General features: G+C 38.1%; 1 protein-coding gene across 1 annotated transcript in view; it reads right to left on the bottom strand.

Annotated features, from left to right (window-relative positions):
* LOC149230652 (GTPase LSG1-1-like) overlaps positions 1 to 20,695 on the bottom strand; it is a 132,447-nt gene that overhangs the window by 68,717 nt on the left and 43,035 nt on the right. The window contains exon 2 of the mRNA XM_089379033.1: positions 16,971 to 17,072. Within this exon, the coding sequence (XP_089235159.1) occupies positions 16,971 to 17,072 (102 nt within the window). The remainder of the gene's footprint in view (positions 1 to 16,970; positions 17,073 to 20,695) is intronic.

Here is a 20,695-nt window from a genome sequence, read left to right on the forward strand (position 1 = left end):
TTCTTCTAAGCAGTGTTCTGAGGATCAGCCTCACAGTGTTCTTCTTCCGGTCGGTCCACCTGATGGGAGGGATGATGTAGCATCAGTATTTGATCATACTCTATCTGAGCTTCCTCCAGAAAATAACCCTCCTCTTGCGGCCCCTATTGCTCTTGAGTCTCCTCCACCTCCTCCTGATATTGGTTCCTCTACTTCTGCTATTGCTTCTTCTACTCTTCGGCCAAAATGGTGGGCTAAAACCATTGGTGATCTCCGGGATGATGAGCTCCTTGAAGGCAGAACTTCTAGACATAAGAACAGACAACAGTCTACAGTCAATTTTGCTCTTATGGCTAACCTGCACAGTACTTTTGAGCCTCAAACCTATTCAGAGGCTAAGGGTACATCTGAGTGGGAACAGGCTATGGAAGCCGAATTCCAGAGTCTTCAGAAGAATCACACATGGACACTTTCTGATCTTCCTGCAGACAAAAAGCCCATAGGCTGCAAATGGGTGTATAAAGTGAAATACAAAGCTGATGGAACCATAGACAAGTATAAAGCTCGGCTTGTGGCTCGAGGATTTTCACAGAAGGAAGGCATCGACTATGAGGAGACTTTTGCTCCTACAGCCAAGATGAGTACCATAAGGCTTGTTCTTGCCCTAGCAGCTCAGTTCAATTGGAAAGTTCATCAGATGGATGTAAAAAGTGCTTTCCTAAATGGTGATCTCCAAGAAGAAGTCTACATGACGCAGCCTCCAGGATTCAAGGTTGCTGGTCAAGAACAGAAAGTGTGTCGGTTAGCTAAAGCAATCTATGGATTGAAACAAGCTCCTCGGGCTTGGTACATGAAAATTGATCAGTACCTAACAGATCAAGGTTTTCAGCGGAGCCCTTCTGATGCAAACCTGTACATCAAGCATACTGGTGATGATATCTTGTTTGTGGTTGTCTATGTGGATGATCTTATCATTACTGACAGCTCTGCACATTTGATCCATGGGATCAAACAAGATTTATGCAGAACTTTTGAGACGACAGACTTGGGGCTTCTTCATTATTGTCTGGGGGTTGAAGTTTGGCAGACTGAAAATCAGATCTTTCTCTCTCAGTCCAAGTATGCCAAAAATCTTGTGGACAGATTCAGAATGCAAGATTGCAAACCGGCCACGACTCCTATGGAACCAGGGCTCAAACTTTCAGCTCAGTCATCCTCTCCCCTTGTGGATGAAACTTTATTCAGGCAATTAGTGGGCAGTCTCATCTATCTTACTGCTACCAGACCTGACATCAGTTTTGCAGTAAGCTACATTTCTCGCTTCATGTCCGCTCCTAAAGCTGATCATTGGCAAGCAGCAAAGCGTGTGCTACGATATGTGCGTGGCACTTCTGATTATGGCCTCCTATACACTCGAAGTTCCAATCCTATTCTCAGTGGTTACACTGATTCTGACTGGGCCGGTTCAGTTGATGACCGTAAATCTACAGCTGGGTATGTGTTTAATCTAGGATCCGGTGCTGTTACTTGGACTAGTAAGAAGCAACAGGCAGTGGCTCTCTCCTCAACAGAAGCTGAGTATCGGGGAGCAGTTAAGGCATCCTGTGAGGCAGTTTGGCTTCGACGTATGCTGGCAGATATGCATGTTTCCCAGACAGGGCCTACTTCTTTGTTTTGTGATAATCAGGGAGTGCTCAAACTTGCCAAGAATCCTGTCTTTCATGAACGAACAAAGCATGTGGAAACTCATTGCCACTACATTCGCCAGCTTGTTGAAGACGGCTCAGTTCAGTTGCAATATGTTCCCACAACAGAGCAGCCCGCCGACATCTTCACCAAGCCTCTTGGTCCTGATAAATTTGTAAAATTCAGAGGGTCTATTGGTGTTGTAAATAGATTGAGCATTAAGGGAGGGTATTAGAATATATTAGAATATTCCTATTTAGCATTTAATGCTCATTCCTTTTAGCTGTTGCTATTTATATTCTTTTAGCAGTTTCTTTGATGAAACTGAGTGTTTCTATATTCTACATAGAAACCTGATGTTTCTATTATTGTAAATATCTTTGTATTATGATTGAGTTGTTTGCTCATTCGGAATTAATTCATTCAACATTCTTTTAATACACACCTAGATTCTTGGGTTGATGGTAGAACTTAAAAGCCTGATGGTACTTAGAGTGGCTAAAGCTTGAGTCCATCTTAGTCCCACCCAATTGGAGTACCCTGGTCAGGTATCTAATCTATAGCACTGAGTGTGCTAGAACTCTTTATAGTTCATTTCATTTTGAGATCTAGCATGTACTCTTATATATATGTAATTATGAGTACCTCCCTAGTTAAAAGGGAGCGTTGAAGAATGTAACTAGTGTCGGTCTTTATAATTGTACTCGTCAAAAGAAAAATTATTATTAAAGAAGATGACTTATTAAAGCATGGGTTTCATGCTTGGGTCAATGTTTTCTAGGCCAAAGCCTCAATTGAAGGCTTCTAGGTTTTGTCTTGAGTCATTGGAGTCATTGTCATTTTTATTATACCCTTCTTGGGCTTTTGTATCATGTAAGAATAATTATTTGAGTCAAAAAGGTTATTTGTCACCTCCACACAAAGTCGACCTTGTCCCCATGAAGTCGGCTTACATTAGGGCAATTCGACCCAATAGAAAGGCTTTATATAGAGAGGCAGTTCGACTTATTTGGAGGATTCACTCAACAAGTTCAATCTTTAAGAAAAAGATGCAGAAAAGAGAGCGAAGAAGTTGAAGAAGGACGAAATTTGCTAAGAAGACCTAATTCGAGTTTCTGGGCTATCTATATCTCAGGCGCGCGAAGTTTCTGGGGCCGAACTTCTGTGTCTATTGCAGGTCCGAAATTCTGTTGCTAGGGGCCGAAGTTTTGCTGCTGGGGGCTGAAATTCTAGACTAAAGCTGCTGCTGGGGAGCTGTTACTTGGGTGCTTTGACAAGGATCATCTATTGAATGGAAGGGTTGACTTGGTAGTTGGAGGAGGTATTTGTCTAGGTCTAACAGGTCTTGGAGAGTCTCATCTTGATTTGAATCTACTAGTCGAAGAGTTGGACTGAGTTTTCCCCTTGAAGGGGTTTTGCCCTGGTTGTGCACCTACATCTTGTGTCTCTTGTTCTTGTGGTCTTCATATACATATAATTTGGTAATTGCTTGATGAAATATAATCTAATAAAGAAGTAAAAGAAGCCAACATAATTCACAAGTAATTATCATGAAAGAGGAATCAAACCCTAATTCCTATAAGCATTGATTTCTCAACAACAGAATCATGTGCCCTTGGTCACATGTTTGACTCGCATTTAGTAGGTTATGGTTCATATTTTCAATGAGCAAATCATTTTTGCCACAACCTCCTTGCTTTCGAGTTTGATTGTATGTTTTCCTAAAATTTTCATTGAGTCGTCATTTCCAAACAAAACCGTTCCATACCTTTCCTTTTGCAAGGTTACTAATTTGTCTCTATCCCCTGTCATGTGTGTTGAACAACTACTATCGACATACCATCCACATTTCTTGCTTTGGGCTCATAAAGCAATTACACAATTTTCAACCTTCTTCCAGATTCTTGAAGGTTCTTTCAGAGGGTTGCTGAAACCTTACTTTGGCCCCTTTGGAGGAATGATCAACTTGCATTCCTTTGCTACGTGTCGAAAATTGTTGCACTTGTAACATTCTACTTCATTACTTAATGATCCAAAGCTATTATAGTTTTAGTTATAACCTTCACGATGCCTTTTAAGATATTCACTCTTAGAATAACCTCCATAGTTGCTTCTGTTTCTAGCGTAAGCATTACAATTTACAGCTTTGTGTGTCCAAAATTGTTGCAGGAGTAACACACACCAAGAAAGAAGTTTGATACCTGAGGGTGGGGGATCTTCTAGGTGGTGTGGCTCTCCATAAACCTTTTTCTTGAGTTTTTCCGGTGCTGGTTGCTGGTTGCTGGTTTCGTGTTCTCCTACTTGACTGATCTTGAACCTTCTCTTTTTAGTTCATGCAATCCTCTTTCTTGATAGGGTCCTTGATGACACCTGCATAGCTCTTCTGTTCAGCTTCTTTACCTGTCGTCTTGGAGCTTGATCCGTTTTCAATAGAGGTTGGCCTATATCCTTACCCAAATTTCTTGTCACATGACCTTTGACTACTGGTAATGTCATCCAACATTTTAGTGCTATTTACAAAATTCTGTTAGATGTTTTTCTTCCGTGCCTGCTTTCTTGGAGAGACTATGTCTGCTTCCAAACTTTCTTTTATCTTGGCATTTTTTTTCCAACTGCTTTTTAGTGTTTCTTCAATCACCTTAGCTTCCTCTAATTGGACTTTTACGCTGATGATGATCTTCTCTGATTCTTCAGATTTCTTGTTGAGACTTTTAGAGTGTTCTCTTAGGTCGCTTAGCTCCTTTTCCAACACCTTAACGTTCTTTCTTTCTACTTTTAGATCTTTTAAAGCACTGACCAATTCTGTCTCTAGTTGTACTTCTCCTCTGACTTCTTCATGTTTATTCTCCAATGCCATGAATAACACTCTTTCTGAGTCACTGTCGTTGTCACATTCATCATCAGATGAAGAGCTATCGTCTTTTGAAAAGAGACTTTTCTTGCCGATTTTACCTTCACCTTGATTCTTGTTCCCTATTTTATTTTTCTTTTTCTTAGGAGCTTATTCTTCTTCATCATTGTCTGAACACTTTGCATAGGGGGACATTTTGAAGCAAAATGACCATTTCTACCATAATTAAAGCTTTTCAAGGGGAGCTCCCCTTTGTACTTTTCGGTTCCTTTCTTCAACTTCCTCACGAAATTGGCTATTTCTTCATGTGAATTTTCATTGCAGCTGCAACTGGAACTTGGCTTTGACTGCTGCTTGTTCTTTCTTGTCTTCTTTGATGCTTTGAATGTTGCTTTTCTTGTGGATGGGTTTTCTTGTTCGAACCTCATTTCGTAAGCTGTAAGAGTTCCATGTAACTCGTCCATACAAATGCTATCTAAGTTTGATCTTTCTTTCAGAACATAGACTTTAGAATCAAATCTCATTGAAAGAGTTCTTAGCACCTTTCGAACAACTGTTTCGCTGTCTACTGGTGCTCCCAAACCTTACAAAACATTTACAATCTCATCTACATGAAGGAAGCAAGCTACAATATTTTTCGTCTTCCTTCATTTTCGGCTGCTAAAATTGCCTTTTGAAAATCCGAAGCTTAGCCTCTTTGACTTTCTTATCTCCTTCATATATACTTTGAAGCTTATCCCAAACTTCTTTAGCAGATTTGCAACTCATCACTTTAACATAAATTGGACTTGCTAAGCCACTTAAGATAGCATTCTTAGCTTTTGCATTATTTTCATAAAGTTTCTTACTGACTTCATTTGTTGGAGAAGCAGGAAGTTTGATGTACCCACTTACTACAGAGTGCGAAACATCAAATCCTGGAGCTTGTGCATACGTTTTCATCCTTCCACTCCAAAATGCGTAATTCTGTCCATCAAACAGTGGAATTCCATTCTTGGTGCAATCAGTGATCTCGCTTCCAGTAGTTAGACTGCTTGTGAAGGAACTTGCCCTGATTCCACTTGTTGGAAATACTGAGAGGAGGGTGAATCATTATTTCACTTCATTTAGTTAATTCTTAAACTTACAAAGCATTAAATGTCATTAGCATTAGATCAAACATAATCGCAAGAACAGTACACAAGAATTTTTTTAGGTGGAAACCCTTTTGGGAGAAAAACCACCGAATGATTTCTAATATTATTTATGAGTACAATATTTTATCAGCTCCATCTGAAGGGAAGATCCAACTTCCTAGTACTCTATTAGAAAAGCATTTTGTTTTATCAGGAAGCTCCAACTCCTGAAAGGATGCTCCAACACTCTGGTTTTACCCAATGTGGAAAAAGTCGAAGTCGGGATTAATTCGACAAGGGTCCAAAAGTTGAAAAACTCGTCAAAGTCGGGAGTTTTCTTAAAAAGTCGGCAAAATTTAAAAAACACAAAATTATTCATTTTTTTATTTTTTTTTTAACATATAGAGTATCCACAACATCAAATAAATGCATTTCCACATAAACATGTAAAGAAAGCTAATATATAATATGTATATGAAGTCTAGTGCTACATCACATATCAAAATAGTGAATCAACTCCTGAATTTTGAGTCCTGTCTGAGTCTCAACTCTCAAGAGTCAAAATATCAACAAAAAATATAATAAATGTATATCATGAGTCATCTAAAAGTCATCAAGTAATCAGTCACTGAGATCCTCTTCCCCTTTTAATTTTTGTTTCCGCTAATTGTATTAAGAAATAAGTCATGCATTTATTCAGTAGATTGTAATTTGCTTGGGTAATAAGGTGTCAGGTGGTAGGTCCAATGAAAATTAACAGTGAGTATCACAGTAGATGTGAAAATTAACGCTTGGTGACTCCAAGCTGCTTATTTTCTGAGAAAACAGTGGATGTCAGATTACTAACCTAGCCTTGGCATCTATTATTCAAAAACTCTTGGAGGTAAAATCCACTTCTGATACATAACCTTTCCCCACATTTACAGGGAGTTCACCACTAAAGAAGATTCCCTTTCAAAACATGCTCTCGTTGCAGGAAGGATCTTTGCTGTCACAAGATTTCACAGGTACTTTGTTCCTGTCTGAAAAATGGGTTCTTTTTTGAGGCACTGGTTTTGTATTTTTTGGACAGGTTGTTGTTGTTTGATCTTCATGACCTCCTCTTTGTTGTTTCTTCTGGAAGAATTCAACAACTGTAACAATGTTTTTGATGGTGTAGGGTTCTTTCTACGGAAGACTGTTGTATGCCTGTCCTTTTGGTACTTTTGTAATCTTTTGAAGGGGCAGTGGCTATTAGAGTCTGGACTCTAGATCGTTGAAAGCCTGGAGGCTTAGCCAATGTATACTTTGTTTTCTAACTATAAATATGAAGTATAAAGATTTGTTTTTCCTTGGAAAACAAAAACATATCTTAACCTCAAAACTAACAGATTACAAATGAGACTGCTATGCTCGCAAGAAGTATGACAAACAATACAATGCAATACCTTGAAAATGCATGGATGGAAGCTTCAATTTACAGTTTTTTCACCTTTGCAGCCTCTTTATCCGCGGCCTAGGAAGGGAGGCCGACTTTTTGCTTCGACTCTCGATTAAATCAGGAGTATAACGAAAAATTGCGATTTTTTCCTTTGTGAAAAAGTCGCCAAAAAGTCGGGGGATTAAATCGTTTAGTTCAAAAAATCGCGTTTTTAGGATTAAATCGCGATTTTTTACAGACCTTTTCCACACTGGTTTTACCAACTCCAACTGGAAGGATGCCCCAACACCTTGGTTTTATCAGCTCCAACTGAAAGGATGCTTAAACACCCTGCAATCTCCATCTTTCCCCAGCACCACCCCACCACCCTGAAGTGTTTCTAAGCTCCAACTTAAGGGACACTTTACTCTCCGCCTTGCACCACCCAACCACAATGAAAATAAAAGATAGAAGAATAAAATGTGGGCTCCCGCACCAAGGACAATGACCCACTTACAATGATATTCAAATGAAACCTTTACTGCTTTCTTGAATGATATACAAACTACTCTTTGTATTCTGATGCGTCTGATCTGGTTAAGTGCTGTGAAGGTCTGACTTAACTTCAAATATCCTTGTGCTAGTAATTGTCAATTCATTTCACAAGACAGAACCAAAAGAGAAACTCATACCTCAAATGTAGCTTCTGTCCAATGCATTGTTTCTTCACAATGTAAGTAATAAGATATACATCTCAGTTCTGGTCACAAATACTTCAGTGAACCTTACTGTAAGCAAGCTAAGCTTCAGCAATTCTGGATCAATCTCTACACCGTCCTGGATGAATATGAAATCTGGCCTGTATGATCTTTTACACACAGCTGTATTAACAAGCCTTGAATATAGGGCTTGTTATGCCTTTCAAATGGGCCTTAGGTTAGGTCTTGATCTGCCCATAGAACAGGTCCAATTAGCTTGGAAAACAATCTTCAAAAACAACTCTTTGACCAAGTCGACGGACTGGCTCAGGTACTCAGATCGACTAGCGTAATTATCCCTCTCCTCAAGGCTCGGATTGGGTTGAGAAAAGTCTTTGTACTTGTCTGAGGTAAGCTTCAGGAAAGCTACAGATTAAGCGTTAGATGATGAGCTTAGACAGGCTGAAAATTCTCTCAAAAGGGGGATCCTAACAGGCCTCAGACAACATACCTTAAATGGTTGAAAATCTGCATCAGAGAGGCTGAATAGATGCGAAAAAGCCCTTAGACCATGCCTCAAAAGCTTTCAACATGCCCAAAAAATGGCCCTTATATAGTGCTATGCTTTGGCCACAGTGGGGCCAAAATTTAGCCTCAGGATGTTCGAATTAGGTTGAATTGCACAAAGAGAGCCTCAAAACAAGCCTAGGTGAACCTCAGAAAAGTCCGCAATTGACCTCTACTAAATGAAGAAGAAACACCACAAAAAAATCAAACATTTAAGTCTGGAATATGCTTAGAAAGTTAAGTAGGAGCAAAGGTTATGATTAATGACTTTGGCACATGGACCTATGGAAAAGGGGCAGGTTATAGGTGGCTCAATGATTATGTTTTGACAAGGTCACTTTCCCTATATTCAGAGGGAGTTATGGACAAGCCATGTTGATTGGATTGTAAAGATGCAGCTATTGATGATGTTTGATTGATGACCCTCTTGTTTATCAATGTAAGAGGGAGTTGACTTTTAAAGTCAAGATGGAAGACCTAGCCTTGATGCACTATTCCTGCACTTAAAGGTCTGATGAGATGGAGAAGTTGCTAGTCTGCATATGTATATCTTGTGGGATCCTTAGTACTCTTGATAAACATCATATTAGTCATATGCCTCGCTATGAAGGCTCTAAGTCGATCTATGGATGAGCTTCATATATTGGTTAGTTGCTTATTGAGATGTCTCTGTGATTCTATTATCTATAATCTGTGGTACACTATTGGAATCTAAGATTCCATGAATATTTCGATGATAACTCGGTTGGCAGTGTGATGGATGGAAAGAGAACATCTAGTGCTATATCTCTTGATTCAATTGCTTTGGAAGCACTATTGAGGCTGAATGTATATAGTAGCAAGTATGGCTTATTATGAAGCCAATTGGTTGAGGAAGCTCTTCAGTGAGCCATTTGAACATGTTTTGGTAACCACCGTTGTATATTGCGATATTCTTGAGTAGGATTCATTTATCAAAGAATCCATATTCCACTACAACTCCAAGTATTGGGCACTGCTTTATCTTGATATGGTACACCATGCATCCTAGTCATAGGGATTATAGTAGTACACGATGTGTCCATTGGTAGTGCTATGGTCCCTAACCACTTTTCCCAACTTATTGGCTAGATGAGAGGTACCTCCCATGTGTCCCGGACTACATGGGTAGGATGACGTTGGGGCAACAACAGGGAAAGAATAAATCACATTCTGCTCACAACCACACATAGGGAAAGGATAAACCACATCCCACCGACATGTCAACCATTGATCGTAGGGAATGAGCATCCCACATGCGGGGAAAGGATGAACAACTTCCCACAGACATGTCCACCTGTGACAACTGATGATATATGCATCTCTCATTGGGGTATCCACAGGAGAAGGTGAACCACTCATCTTGCTCATATGCCATAGGAGAAGGTGAACCACTCATCCTATACATATATCATCAGCTATAAGGGAAGACTAACCACTCACCCTATCATGATGGAGTATCACAGGGGAAGGGTGAACCACTCACCCTGTACACAACGTGCCTATATGGGAAGGCGAACCACTCACCCTATGGTCGGACATAACTTCAAGAAGTACCCTAGGACCCTAGGAGCTCCCAAAGCTCAATGTTCAACTGGGACTCTCCTAGTAGGGTCTATCCACGACTCCCAACCTCTCTCTAAAGAAAGATAATCTTGACCTTACCAAGAGGCTATGTAAGGATGACAGTAATCTGCTCATCCAGCCAACAATGATGGAGCTTGGTAGCTCTCCATCAACAACTTGATTTGGGATCAAATCCGATTGGGCTTCTACCCCTGGACTGACTTTTGTCAGTGGAGAGTGGCAAGGTCTTGTGACTCACTATCAATCAATTCTTCTTCATTCTTACATCAATACTCAACAGAGTAGAGACAAGATGCAGAGATGGCATATGATGACAAGATGTCATCATGATGGATGGATTGGCAGGTGGAATTCTCCCTAGTTGAGAGGGAGTGTTAAAATTGGCAACTAGGGCCAAATCCCACTATTGTACAGCTCATTTGATGGAGATGATTATTGCATTAAATTCCTCTTTTCGAGAGGACCAAAATCGACCTAAAGATCATCAAATTTAGACAAGCAGAAATGTGTTTTTGAATTTATGCCCACACATGTGCAAATTGTCAAGGTCGGCCACATCTTCATGTGGGCTCATGAAGCCTGTTGTTACACAAAGTGTCTAGGCACCGCGACAACGCTCAAAGTAAGGGTTGTCACTCTAATCCTCACTCTGTTTAGACTCTCCTAGACAAGTCAAGGGGGGTAGTCCCTGGGGTGGATGAATGAGGGTAGCATGTGGAACACAGGCTTTAGGAGACTTAAGGATGAACAACTTGATGGATGTAGACAACTCCTGGTTAACTGAGATGAATAGATCAAACGAATAAGACACAACCACAAGATAGAAATGATTATAGACCAGTGATTTTATATTCAATTAACCATAGACTAAATAAAAAACAAATTATCCAAAGCAATTTATAAATGTGGCGAAAGTGACGATCATGTATGATTAAATGTAAACACCAAAAACTGTATCATGTAAAATTTTCTAGCAATTAAATCCCGTGAAGAATTATTAAACTTAAGTACTAAGCAGTGATTCTAGATTTGAAAAAAAAAAATCTTCAATAACCCAGATCTAGAAAAATTGATCTTTCTCCTATAGTCGATTTTAAAACATTAATCGCACTTGACAATAGAGAAATCTCTACCACAAAATTTAAAATTTTACACCTAACACACAAAAAGACACCTCGGAACTTTAGATTTAAAATTTAATTATCCCTTAGGTAAATTTTTAATGTGCTAAGCTTATGAAGCAAATTTAATGTGACAATTAAATTTTTTAATGTGACCAAAAATAAAAATCAGAAGTACTTAATTAAATCTAAATTTTTATGGGTCGTAGGCCACATAAAAATTACAATCTTTTATATGTGAAAGCTTAAAGTCTTTTGATTTATTTCATTCTCAATCAAACTCACCAATTTTTTTAATTTTTTTCTTTTTATTTAAACAAAAAAAAAAAATTAAAACCAAAGTCATAAATTAATATCAAAAATTTTAAACAAAAATAAAAAATCAAAACAAAAAAATTGAAATGCAAATAAAACAAATCGAAGAAAAAAAAACAACAACAACAACCACCAAAATTTAAAAAAAAAAAATCGAATTGTGCTACTAAGGATTAAAACAAAAATGTAAAAACAAAATCAAATTAAAAAGAAATGAACTAACCCTAAAGCATACATGAAACATAATACAAATAAATTAAAAAGGAAATCAAATGTTTGAGTGTATTGAATGTTTGGTTTTGCAAGTATGGAGAGGGCAGCGACGGCGGAGAAGAAAGCTCGACGAAGGAGAGGGATATGACAGCGAGATGAGGAGTTATGAGGATTGCGCGAAGAGGAAGCAGCGTTGGAGAGAGTCGTGGGTCGAGAGGGAGCAGCAGAAGCTGTGGGTAGTGATTTACGCCAAGGGTAGGAGATGAAGATTGCGCGCTTGATGCAGGACGCAAAGGGAGGCAGGTTTTGATGGAGACACGCAGGCAGAAAGGGAAGTAAGGCAACGAGCAGATGAGACGGGAGTGGGTTCTACTGCAGACAATTCGAAATTCTGAATGGGCAAAAAGAAAATGCAGTAGAGGGAGACGAGGGTTGGAGTAATGGAGGGATAAGGGTTTTTCTTTTAAAAAATTCGAAATTTTCTGCAGCAAAAAGATTAAATAAAAATAAATAAATAAAAAACGTTCGAAAGAAACAAAACAAAACAACAAACCAATAAATAACAACAACAACAGAATAAATTAATTAATTAATTAAACAACAAAAAATAAGAAAAAAAAAAACAAAAACAAAAAAACAAAAAAAAACCAAGCAGCCAATAGTAACCTCAAAAAACACAAATAAACTCAGAAAAATTTAATTTCACATCAATATATATTTTTTATGCTTCAGATTTAGCCTTGAAACCCTTATAAAATTTTCCAGATCTACAAAATTTTAAAACCCTTGGATTGTAAAAAAGTTGAATAATATCCCTGCAAAGTGATATTGAGGCCAGATCTTACCCTCCAGGGCCTAGATCTGGCTTCAAACGAAATTCTTCCTTCAGATCTGCACCTGTAATGACAAAAACGAAACACCCAGAAACGATATATACAATGATGAAATAAAAAAACCAAAAAAAACCAGTTAAATTACAATAATTACAAGTTGAAGGCTCTAAGTAGCCAGATCTATCATTATGCTGCACAAAAATTAAAATATTTTTTAAATTTTAAAGGAGGTGCTAACTCGAAACCCTTCGTGCATCACCAACAAAAAATCTTATGATAAGCCCGGAGCTAATTTAGTTGGGCTCTTCAGAAAATACGGATCGGGAGTTGGCTGGTCCAACTGAAAACTTCTCCTAACGCCTAAGGATCTAAAATCAAGATTTCCCTGCAAAACTCAATCCAGCCATCAAAAATAGAGCGAGAAAATAATAAAAAAATTCAGACAAATAGAGATACCTGCTATTATGTTCAAAATTTAAATTATTATTCAAACCCCAGTGACTAAGCAAGATACTTGTACTCAAATCACTCTTCAGAAGCTATCATCAATGGCCTTAGGAAAAAAAAGTTATGCATGAAAACAACACATCTTACAGTATTCCCATGAAGAGTAATACCAGCAGAATTTAACCCCAAATTCTTTCTTCATTATCCAGAAAAAATATTACACCAGAGCTTCTTGCTAAGCACGTGACTCAAATATCGGATGGATCGACTGACAAATGACTTCCTATTTAAAGATAAATCCTCCAACGGCTAGTTCAAGTGATCCCCGTCAAAGCAATCTCGATCATTGATAAATATTAAAAATTCTTTTAATCTCATCCGTCGAAATATTTAAATATTTGGGGAAATTCAAAATTTTTAATTAAATGCATTTTAATTAACTCAAAAATAAATTTTTTGATTTAATTTCCCCAAAAATTTGACTTTGACTTAACCCCCAAGGATCAAAAATTTAAAATTTAGCAAAATAATTAATTTACCTTAGTCCCGAGACCTTTTAAAATTTAATTTTTTAGGACCGACGAATTTTTCCTTTGGAGAATTTAAATTTACCTCGGACCTAGAATTAATTAAATTTCTGGCTTAGGATTTTAATTAATTTTGGGTCAAAAAATTTAATTAATTAACCTTCCCTCAAGACACTTTACATCATGATTTTCATATTTTTTACATCATAAGGGGGAAAACCCATTTGTAATAGACCCTCACGAACTACCCGTTTATGAGACACAAATATAAACCAGCAGGCCAAGCAATTTGTAATAAAATAACCTAACCAAATAGTTAGGATTATTCCAAAGTCACTTTTACATAGACTCGATCTAGAACACTAAGACTCCCCTAAGATCCTAGCGACAAAATCCATTCCAGCGTTAGGGTAAGACTGGTGGGGAAAACTTTGTCGACCATCCAAGAATGGATCGGTGAGACAAAAAACCTCCCAGAATAGAGATCGTCACTAGAAAGGTAGGTTTACCTAGGTTGTTACATAGATGACAAGGTTCTGCTGAGATTATTTACATCATATACATGAAGAATGGGTTTACATTATAACATGATGATCAAGCTAATGATGATCGTTGGACGGCATGGACATATCGATCAGGCGCTATCCCTTTTGCGAAAAAAAAGAGGGTGTACTGCTATGGGTCGTTGACACGTAGTGGTCAACAAAGCCCAAGAGACATGTCACTTCACCCTCAACAATTTGTATAAATAAGAGAGACCTCCAACCTCATTTGGCACCTCACTCACTCAGACATCCTTCTCTCTCCTCATCTGACTGGTTCATACAACTTATTGGGCATCCCTTTTCCTCACACGTGTGGCAGTAGAAGGATGAATTGCAGCGCCGAAATTTTAGAGACTGTTGCAAGTTTTACCAGCGTTGATCGAGGGTGGTTTGACCTCCTTTCACTGTAGCTTTTGTACCATAATTTCGTTTTCGGCAGGCTGCATCTATTGGCTTAGGAACCAAGGCATTTTGTTGACTTTGACTGCAGACCAATCGCAAGGTTGACCACAAAGTTTGACTATTGTTTTCATGACTGTTTTGCACTGACTTTAACCACTTCAGAAGGCCAAGTTTCACTGCCTTTGATCGAGCTCCATAGAGCATTGTTTGCTACTGTGTTGACCATTGTTGACTTTCTGGTTATGGCAGATTTTGACTGTTGTTGACTGCAGAATTGACAAGGCTATTTTGACTCTGATTTGGCAAGTCAATTTTGACTTTTGTAATCTCTCTCTCTCTTTGTTGAACATTTGATATAATAATAAGAAGAATTGATCAAAGGGCTTTCCCCATCTTGGGGTTTTTCCCTGGCATCCGCCAAATCTAGTGTCCCCTTGTCTTGGTTTGTCTTCTGCATTTATGTTTGATGTTCTTTCATCAATTACTGTCATATGATAATGGTTAATGTGATTGCTAATGGATTAATGAAGTAACTGGCCTAAGCAAAGAACATTTTAACTCAAAAATTAACAAACCCTAGATGTACTATTTGGTCCCACTGACCTATTTATTGTGGTCATTCATTGGACATTAATATTAGTATCTTATCTCATTATCATTTTGTATAAATAAGAATTTCAACCCTATTTTGTAACTTAAAAAATATAAGTTTCTTTGGGGATGTCAATCCCCACAATTGCAAATACAATCACTCTTAAGTGTGCACATGCCCGAACTAATTTGATCTCTCTCTCTATTTTTCACATTTGAGATTCACTGTTATCATATTTATTGTTGTTACTTTCAAGTTTCAATTACTCCATGTAGTTGTGATAGGAGTGCCACTTTGGAGATAGTCACACTGCAGTTATCCTTAATCTTGTTCCATGCAATGTACAACTTGAAATTATCCATTTGTATTCTAGCATGAGATGAGATCATGGACTCGTCAATTTTATTTTTTACATGAGAGGTTGGACATGTTTAGCCCTGCTCCAATATTTCCCAATCCATGCTAACCATACAAATAATCTTCATATGTAGATACAATCATTCCTTGTAGTTGTAGGAGTAGTGCCACTTTTGGATACAGGCACATTGCAATTGCTCTACCATCATACACTTGCTGACTTGCCATAATTATGTATCTTATCATGTTCCATGCCATGAACACCTTATGAAAATTTTATCCATTTGCATTCCTGTTAATTTTCCTTGAACCTAACACCCGACAATTCATTAACCTAGCTGACTGCAGATCTACTAAATAAAAGAACAGCTTATTTCTTATCTTAATTAGTAGAAGCAAATTTCACACAAACAATCTCAATCACAATGAGACAAACAGATGCTGCCCAATCTACGGTTCTTCATTAATATTCGGAACTTACTTGGACTCTCGTCCTATGATAATGGCCCAACTGAGAAAGATTACAGATACTAAATGTCTTAGAATTGTTCTAGCAGATCAGGAGATCAGGCCCCAGATCAGTCCTTGATCCCCTTGGCTGATCTGGATCTCCAAGCAGCCCATTTTGCACTTCCTCATACCCGGCACTCTAGAATGGAAGTCCTCCATTCTTCACTGAGATGCCTCGCTTAATGTCTTGTGCTGCAGCCTGCCGTACAATGTGTTTCCTCCTTTTTGCTTATATAACTTTACATTAAGCTAAATCCTGAACCCTAATCTCCAAAGCGACTGACAGCATAGATTAGATCTTGCCCCACTTGAGATCAAGGGCTAAGATTAAACCATAATCATTAAAGTAATTAACTTTACTTTTTCTAGGTTTATTTTAGCTCAATTATTCAACATAATAATTATGTGATTTCCTATGTTGAAAACTTAGGCTAAGTTACAAAAGCAACTTGCTCACATTTGAACAAGTGTCCTAAGGAGATCTTGGGCGACTTCTTGCACACTTAGACACTTAGGCTTGAGCAGAAGTACCTGACCAAGCTACAAATATCAACAATTTCAACACAAGATGAGGGCATGGAATCTTAAATTTTATTTTTTGCATAAGAGGGTGGACATGTTTAGATTTTCTCCCGCATTCCCCAATTGATGCTAACCATACAAAAAATCTTCATTTGTAAAGTTTGACTTCAAACACAAGCTCATGATATAATAGTTTCTTATAAAGGATGCTGAAGACTTGCTATTGGCAAAGCACTAACCTTGACCAAAGTTTATTCCATCTTTAATACCTTGACTGGAAAGACGCGTGAAAAAATAACTTATTTTTACCTGCTGCTACAGTATGCACAAACTCTATACTAGTCTTATTCAATTATAAAGGTGGCATAAAACAAGGAAATCAATATAATGTCAAAAGCTGAAACAGGATCTTGTGTTATGACTTAACTCCGACTGAAGTGTTATAAGTTTTGCCTGTGACTATTATGCACTAACACGTGAAAAATAATTAAGCATTAACTTGTGCCTCAATTTGTTGTGAGAAAGATTGACGTGCTTCATGTACATCCAGTATTGCAATATTTTTTAAAGATCCATGTCATGCTTCCTAAAATCATAAATTGAAACAGTAGATGGGACAGTTCTTTGGATAAAATTGATCATATTAAGATAGCTAAGACTGCCGAAATCGGAATGCACAAAAGTACCTTCTAGGTATTTGGATACTGTCTTTATACAGTGCCTCTTCTGCTTTCTGCTGTTCCTTTCTCTCGCTCGGAGTCAACCCATTATTTGATGAATTCAAATCACTGCAAAATTAAAAATTTCAATACAGACATCAAGCACAAAACAAACAATATGTCAAATGTTGAAAATATTATGAGTTCTGCTGGCTAAATACATAAAGCCCCTTCTTAAAAATTCCTCTAAAACATCTTCTTGCCCCTTGGGGAATTTTCAATATCCTGTATTCCACAAGAATGCAAATCACCAATAGCAATACTGAAATGACAGTCACCAATTTCTAAAACAATCTAAGCAAAACCAGCAAAACAACCACTAGCTCTGAATGTGTGCTCCCACAAACAGAATATTGCTATGCTTTATTAACAGCAATTTCTAGCAAGGTTCAAAGTCTAAACACTGCAAATCAAAACAAATGTAAAACGTGATAGATTTCTTCACTGTAACCACATTTTCAACATATTAATGCCTGTGATCATCATGCCAATGATGCAGAGAGGATGGCAAAGATAAGAGGAAAATATTATTACTGAAGAAAAGAAGAAATATTATACTTGAGGTGTGATTGGAATTGGCTGAAGAATCCAGTGCCAGTGCGGCACTTGTACAGAAATCAGGAAACGAGCATTCGAAACCCTAACCTTAAACTATTTTACAAATATATATTTAAACATTTTAAATTTAAATAGTATATTGAAAATTTAAAAACAAAGAAATAAAATCTAAAATGATTCATAACATCATGGATTCTCAAATGATTCAATCATTCATAACATCATGGTAAAGACCTAGGCTAACAACTGTTAAAATGTGAATGTGATCTCAATCTTCCTACTTTCACAGTAATTACTATATGATATGCTTCCACAGGAGTACTGACAAATTGCCCAATGAGTTCACCTGATAAAGCCCTGGTTACGTACACTTGTACATATAAAATTAATTCGTTCTTGAATCACTCCCCTGAAAACAATAACCCTACAACTTAGATACCTCAACTTCACCTCAACCTTGTACGGGAGGATTACATTGATTCTGAAAATGAACACTAGCAAAATATATATATACAAATATCGACTAAGCAGTGTGCACTCCTTGTGACTAAGTATCAATAATTTCACAATGCAACAATCAGTCTTTGACCTCGGAGATCCCAAACTATGCTTGAAGCTGCCATGTTGAACACTCACTTGGATAGGGAAGGCCTCTGCCTGCTGCTGCCTTAACCAAATGGCATGCTTTTAATAAAAATTACTTTGAGCAAGCAGGGAAAATGTTTCATAAGCATTATGTTACACAGATCCTGAGAAGAATCCCAAATGAACTTGTACTAGCATCATTTCAAGTCATTAGATTAGCCTGCCTTGCCTTGGGGATTTCTGGAAGTGAGGCTGCATCAAGTGCACATAAAGGCCATTTTTGAATCATGATTTAACAAAAATACACAGCATACCCAGCAAAATACTTTGCTGTGTATGCTAACAAGCATACACGGCAGCTAACTACTTGTGACCTAACTAAAACAATGAAGACAGGTAGAACTTACATTAATCCAATCACTCTTCAGTTCTGCTTGTTTGCCATTGCCTTTGGTGAGTTGCTGCTAGTGCTCGCCCTTGGAAATGGAAACCCTTGGTTGATTACTTAACAAAGAAAACCCCCAAACCTTGATCAATTGCCGCAAGTGCAAACTCTTCTACTATCATACAACGTGTGGGTACTGGGTTACAATACCAGGTTACCCATCTTTGGCTCTCATTCCTGAAGTCAGCAAATGTGTGGGGCCCTCCAGAGGCCTTTCCTGAGCCCTCCAAGGGACCCCGCACACTAGAGATGTATGGCTGATTACAAGCATCTGAACATTTTGGAAGAGAAACCGAGGTCGCCTTGGAATGCCTCAAACAGAGGAATTCTAAACTGGAAGAGTCAATTGCAGCTCTCTCGAACCTGGTCATGCAAATTGCCCATTATGTGGGCTACCCTCTAGTGGAGAGAATTCCCCTAGACCTTCCCATTGCAATGCAGAGCCGATGGCAAAACCAGACACTAAAATGCAGGTGGAATCAGTGGTCAGTGCTGCTTTGAGGTTCTAGTATCTAAATGTTGTTCTGTAATGTCATTGTCTTTTTTTAGTCGATCAGTATGTTAGACAGTACCTGCCATCTATAGGGCAGAAGAACATCTCTATTTTTCTCTAAACACCTTGCAGAGTGGATTTTCTGCTCTGCTCAGACAGAGCTCCCTACTTTTGTAAACCAGTTTAAACGTGAATCAGGCAAGGCTTAAACAAAGTCTCCATAAAGACAAAGATAACTGCTGTAGAGAAAACAAGTAGTATACCTATACCATGCGATGTATGTACTATGCCAAGCATATGGTGTGACAATTTTGACAAAGGCACTCTTAAGCTTCAAAGATCCATTATTCAAATCCTAGGTCAACCTTGCTCCACGTCCAGATCAGTGTTGCACAATCCTCCCCCCAAGGATCCAAAGCCGGAACCGTGTCCCATACGGATCCTTGGGAAATCCTCCGGCGGAACCGCGGATCTGAAAATCGGATACGCAGTTCCGCTGTTTTGAGGCAATTCCTGGAAATCCGAAACAGCGTGAGCCCGATTGGCGGTTCCAGATTCCCAATCCGTGGATCTGAAAAAGGATCCGTTGAGGTTCGGGCACGGATCTGCGCAGATCGCCAGCAAATCCAGAGGGAGATGGGCAGTTTCACAGGGTTCTAAATCTTCTTCTTTTTTAATTCTGACTTAATTTGGGTTGGGGCTTCCCAGACACTCCCAAGGTGCTTCCTTGATGCTCCTTAAATGCTTCCTAGATGTTACCTCTCATGGTAATGTTAAATTCTTAAAGTAAAAGGATGAAATTTTCATTATTTTAATTAAATTTTTAACATTACCATGAAATGACTTAGGATGTTTGAGAGTGGTTCCAGCCTCATTGGATTTCATATGGAGAAAATAGAATTTCATATCCCATTCAAAATTCAGCAGACTTAACAATTTTCAGGAATTTAGGGTCAATGAGATTGTGGCATTTCATTAAATTATATCATGTATGAGGGTATGTGATTGGAATTTAATCAAGAGCACCAAGCCCTATATGTGCTCATGTACCCTAGTGTTGGTGGTGTTAATTGTTGAACTCTTTGTCACCGCCTTAGCAAAAAATTACCTTTCAATCAAGTCAAAATCATTGATCAAGCATGTTAAGCTTTTTCCACCATATTTTAATGCTTGGATTAGGTAGTTTGATCAAAATTGGGCAATGTTAACTAATATCCCTAGACAATCAAGGTAGAGGCAAAGGCGAGACAAGAGGAGAAGAATCTAGATTCTAAATGGTTGATGCATCTAGATGGTTGATGCTCGAACAATTAATCATTGGTGTACAATGGATGTCATACCTATCTTGATTTATGTACAAATATGCATATTTTCCTATCTTCGACAACTAATTTGGTATTTTGGATGTTTTTTCAATATAAATACAAAATAGATAATAATAAAATATATATATATATATAGTAGACACTTCCGAGATGCTTCACTTCCTAGATTTTTGGGAAACAATGCTTCTGCATATCCGCTTCCGAAAAATGTCCCTGCTTTGTGCACCATTGGTCCAGACAAAAGAGAGATTGGAGTCATTTTGAGCATATACACTCCAAAAAGTAT

The sequence above is a fragment of the Pinus tabuliformis genome, chromosome J (genome assembly GCF_031772625.1).
Source record: "Pinus tabuliformis cultivar Carrire ecotype Pingquan chromosome J, CPIR1, whole genome shotgun sequence".
NCBI classification, from domain to species: domain Eukaryota; kingdom Viridiplantae; phylum Streptophyta; class Pinopsida; order Pinales; family Pinaceae; genus Pinus; species Pinus tabuliformis.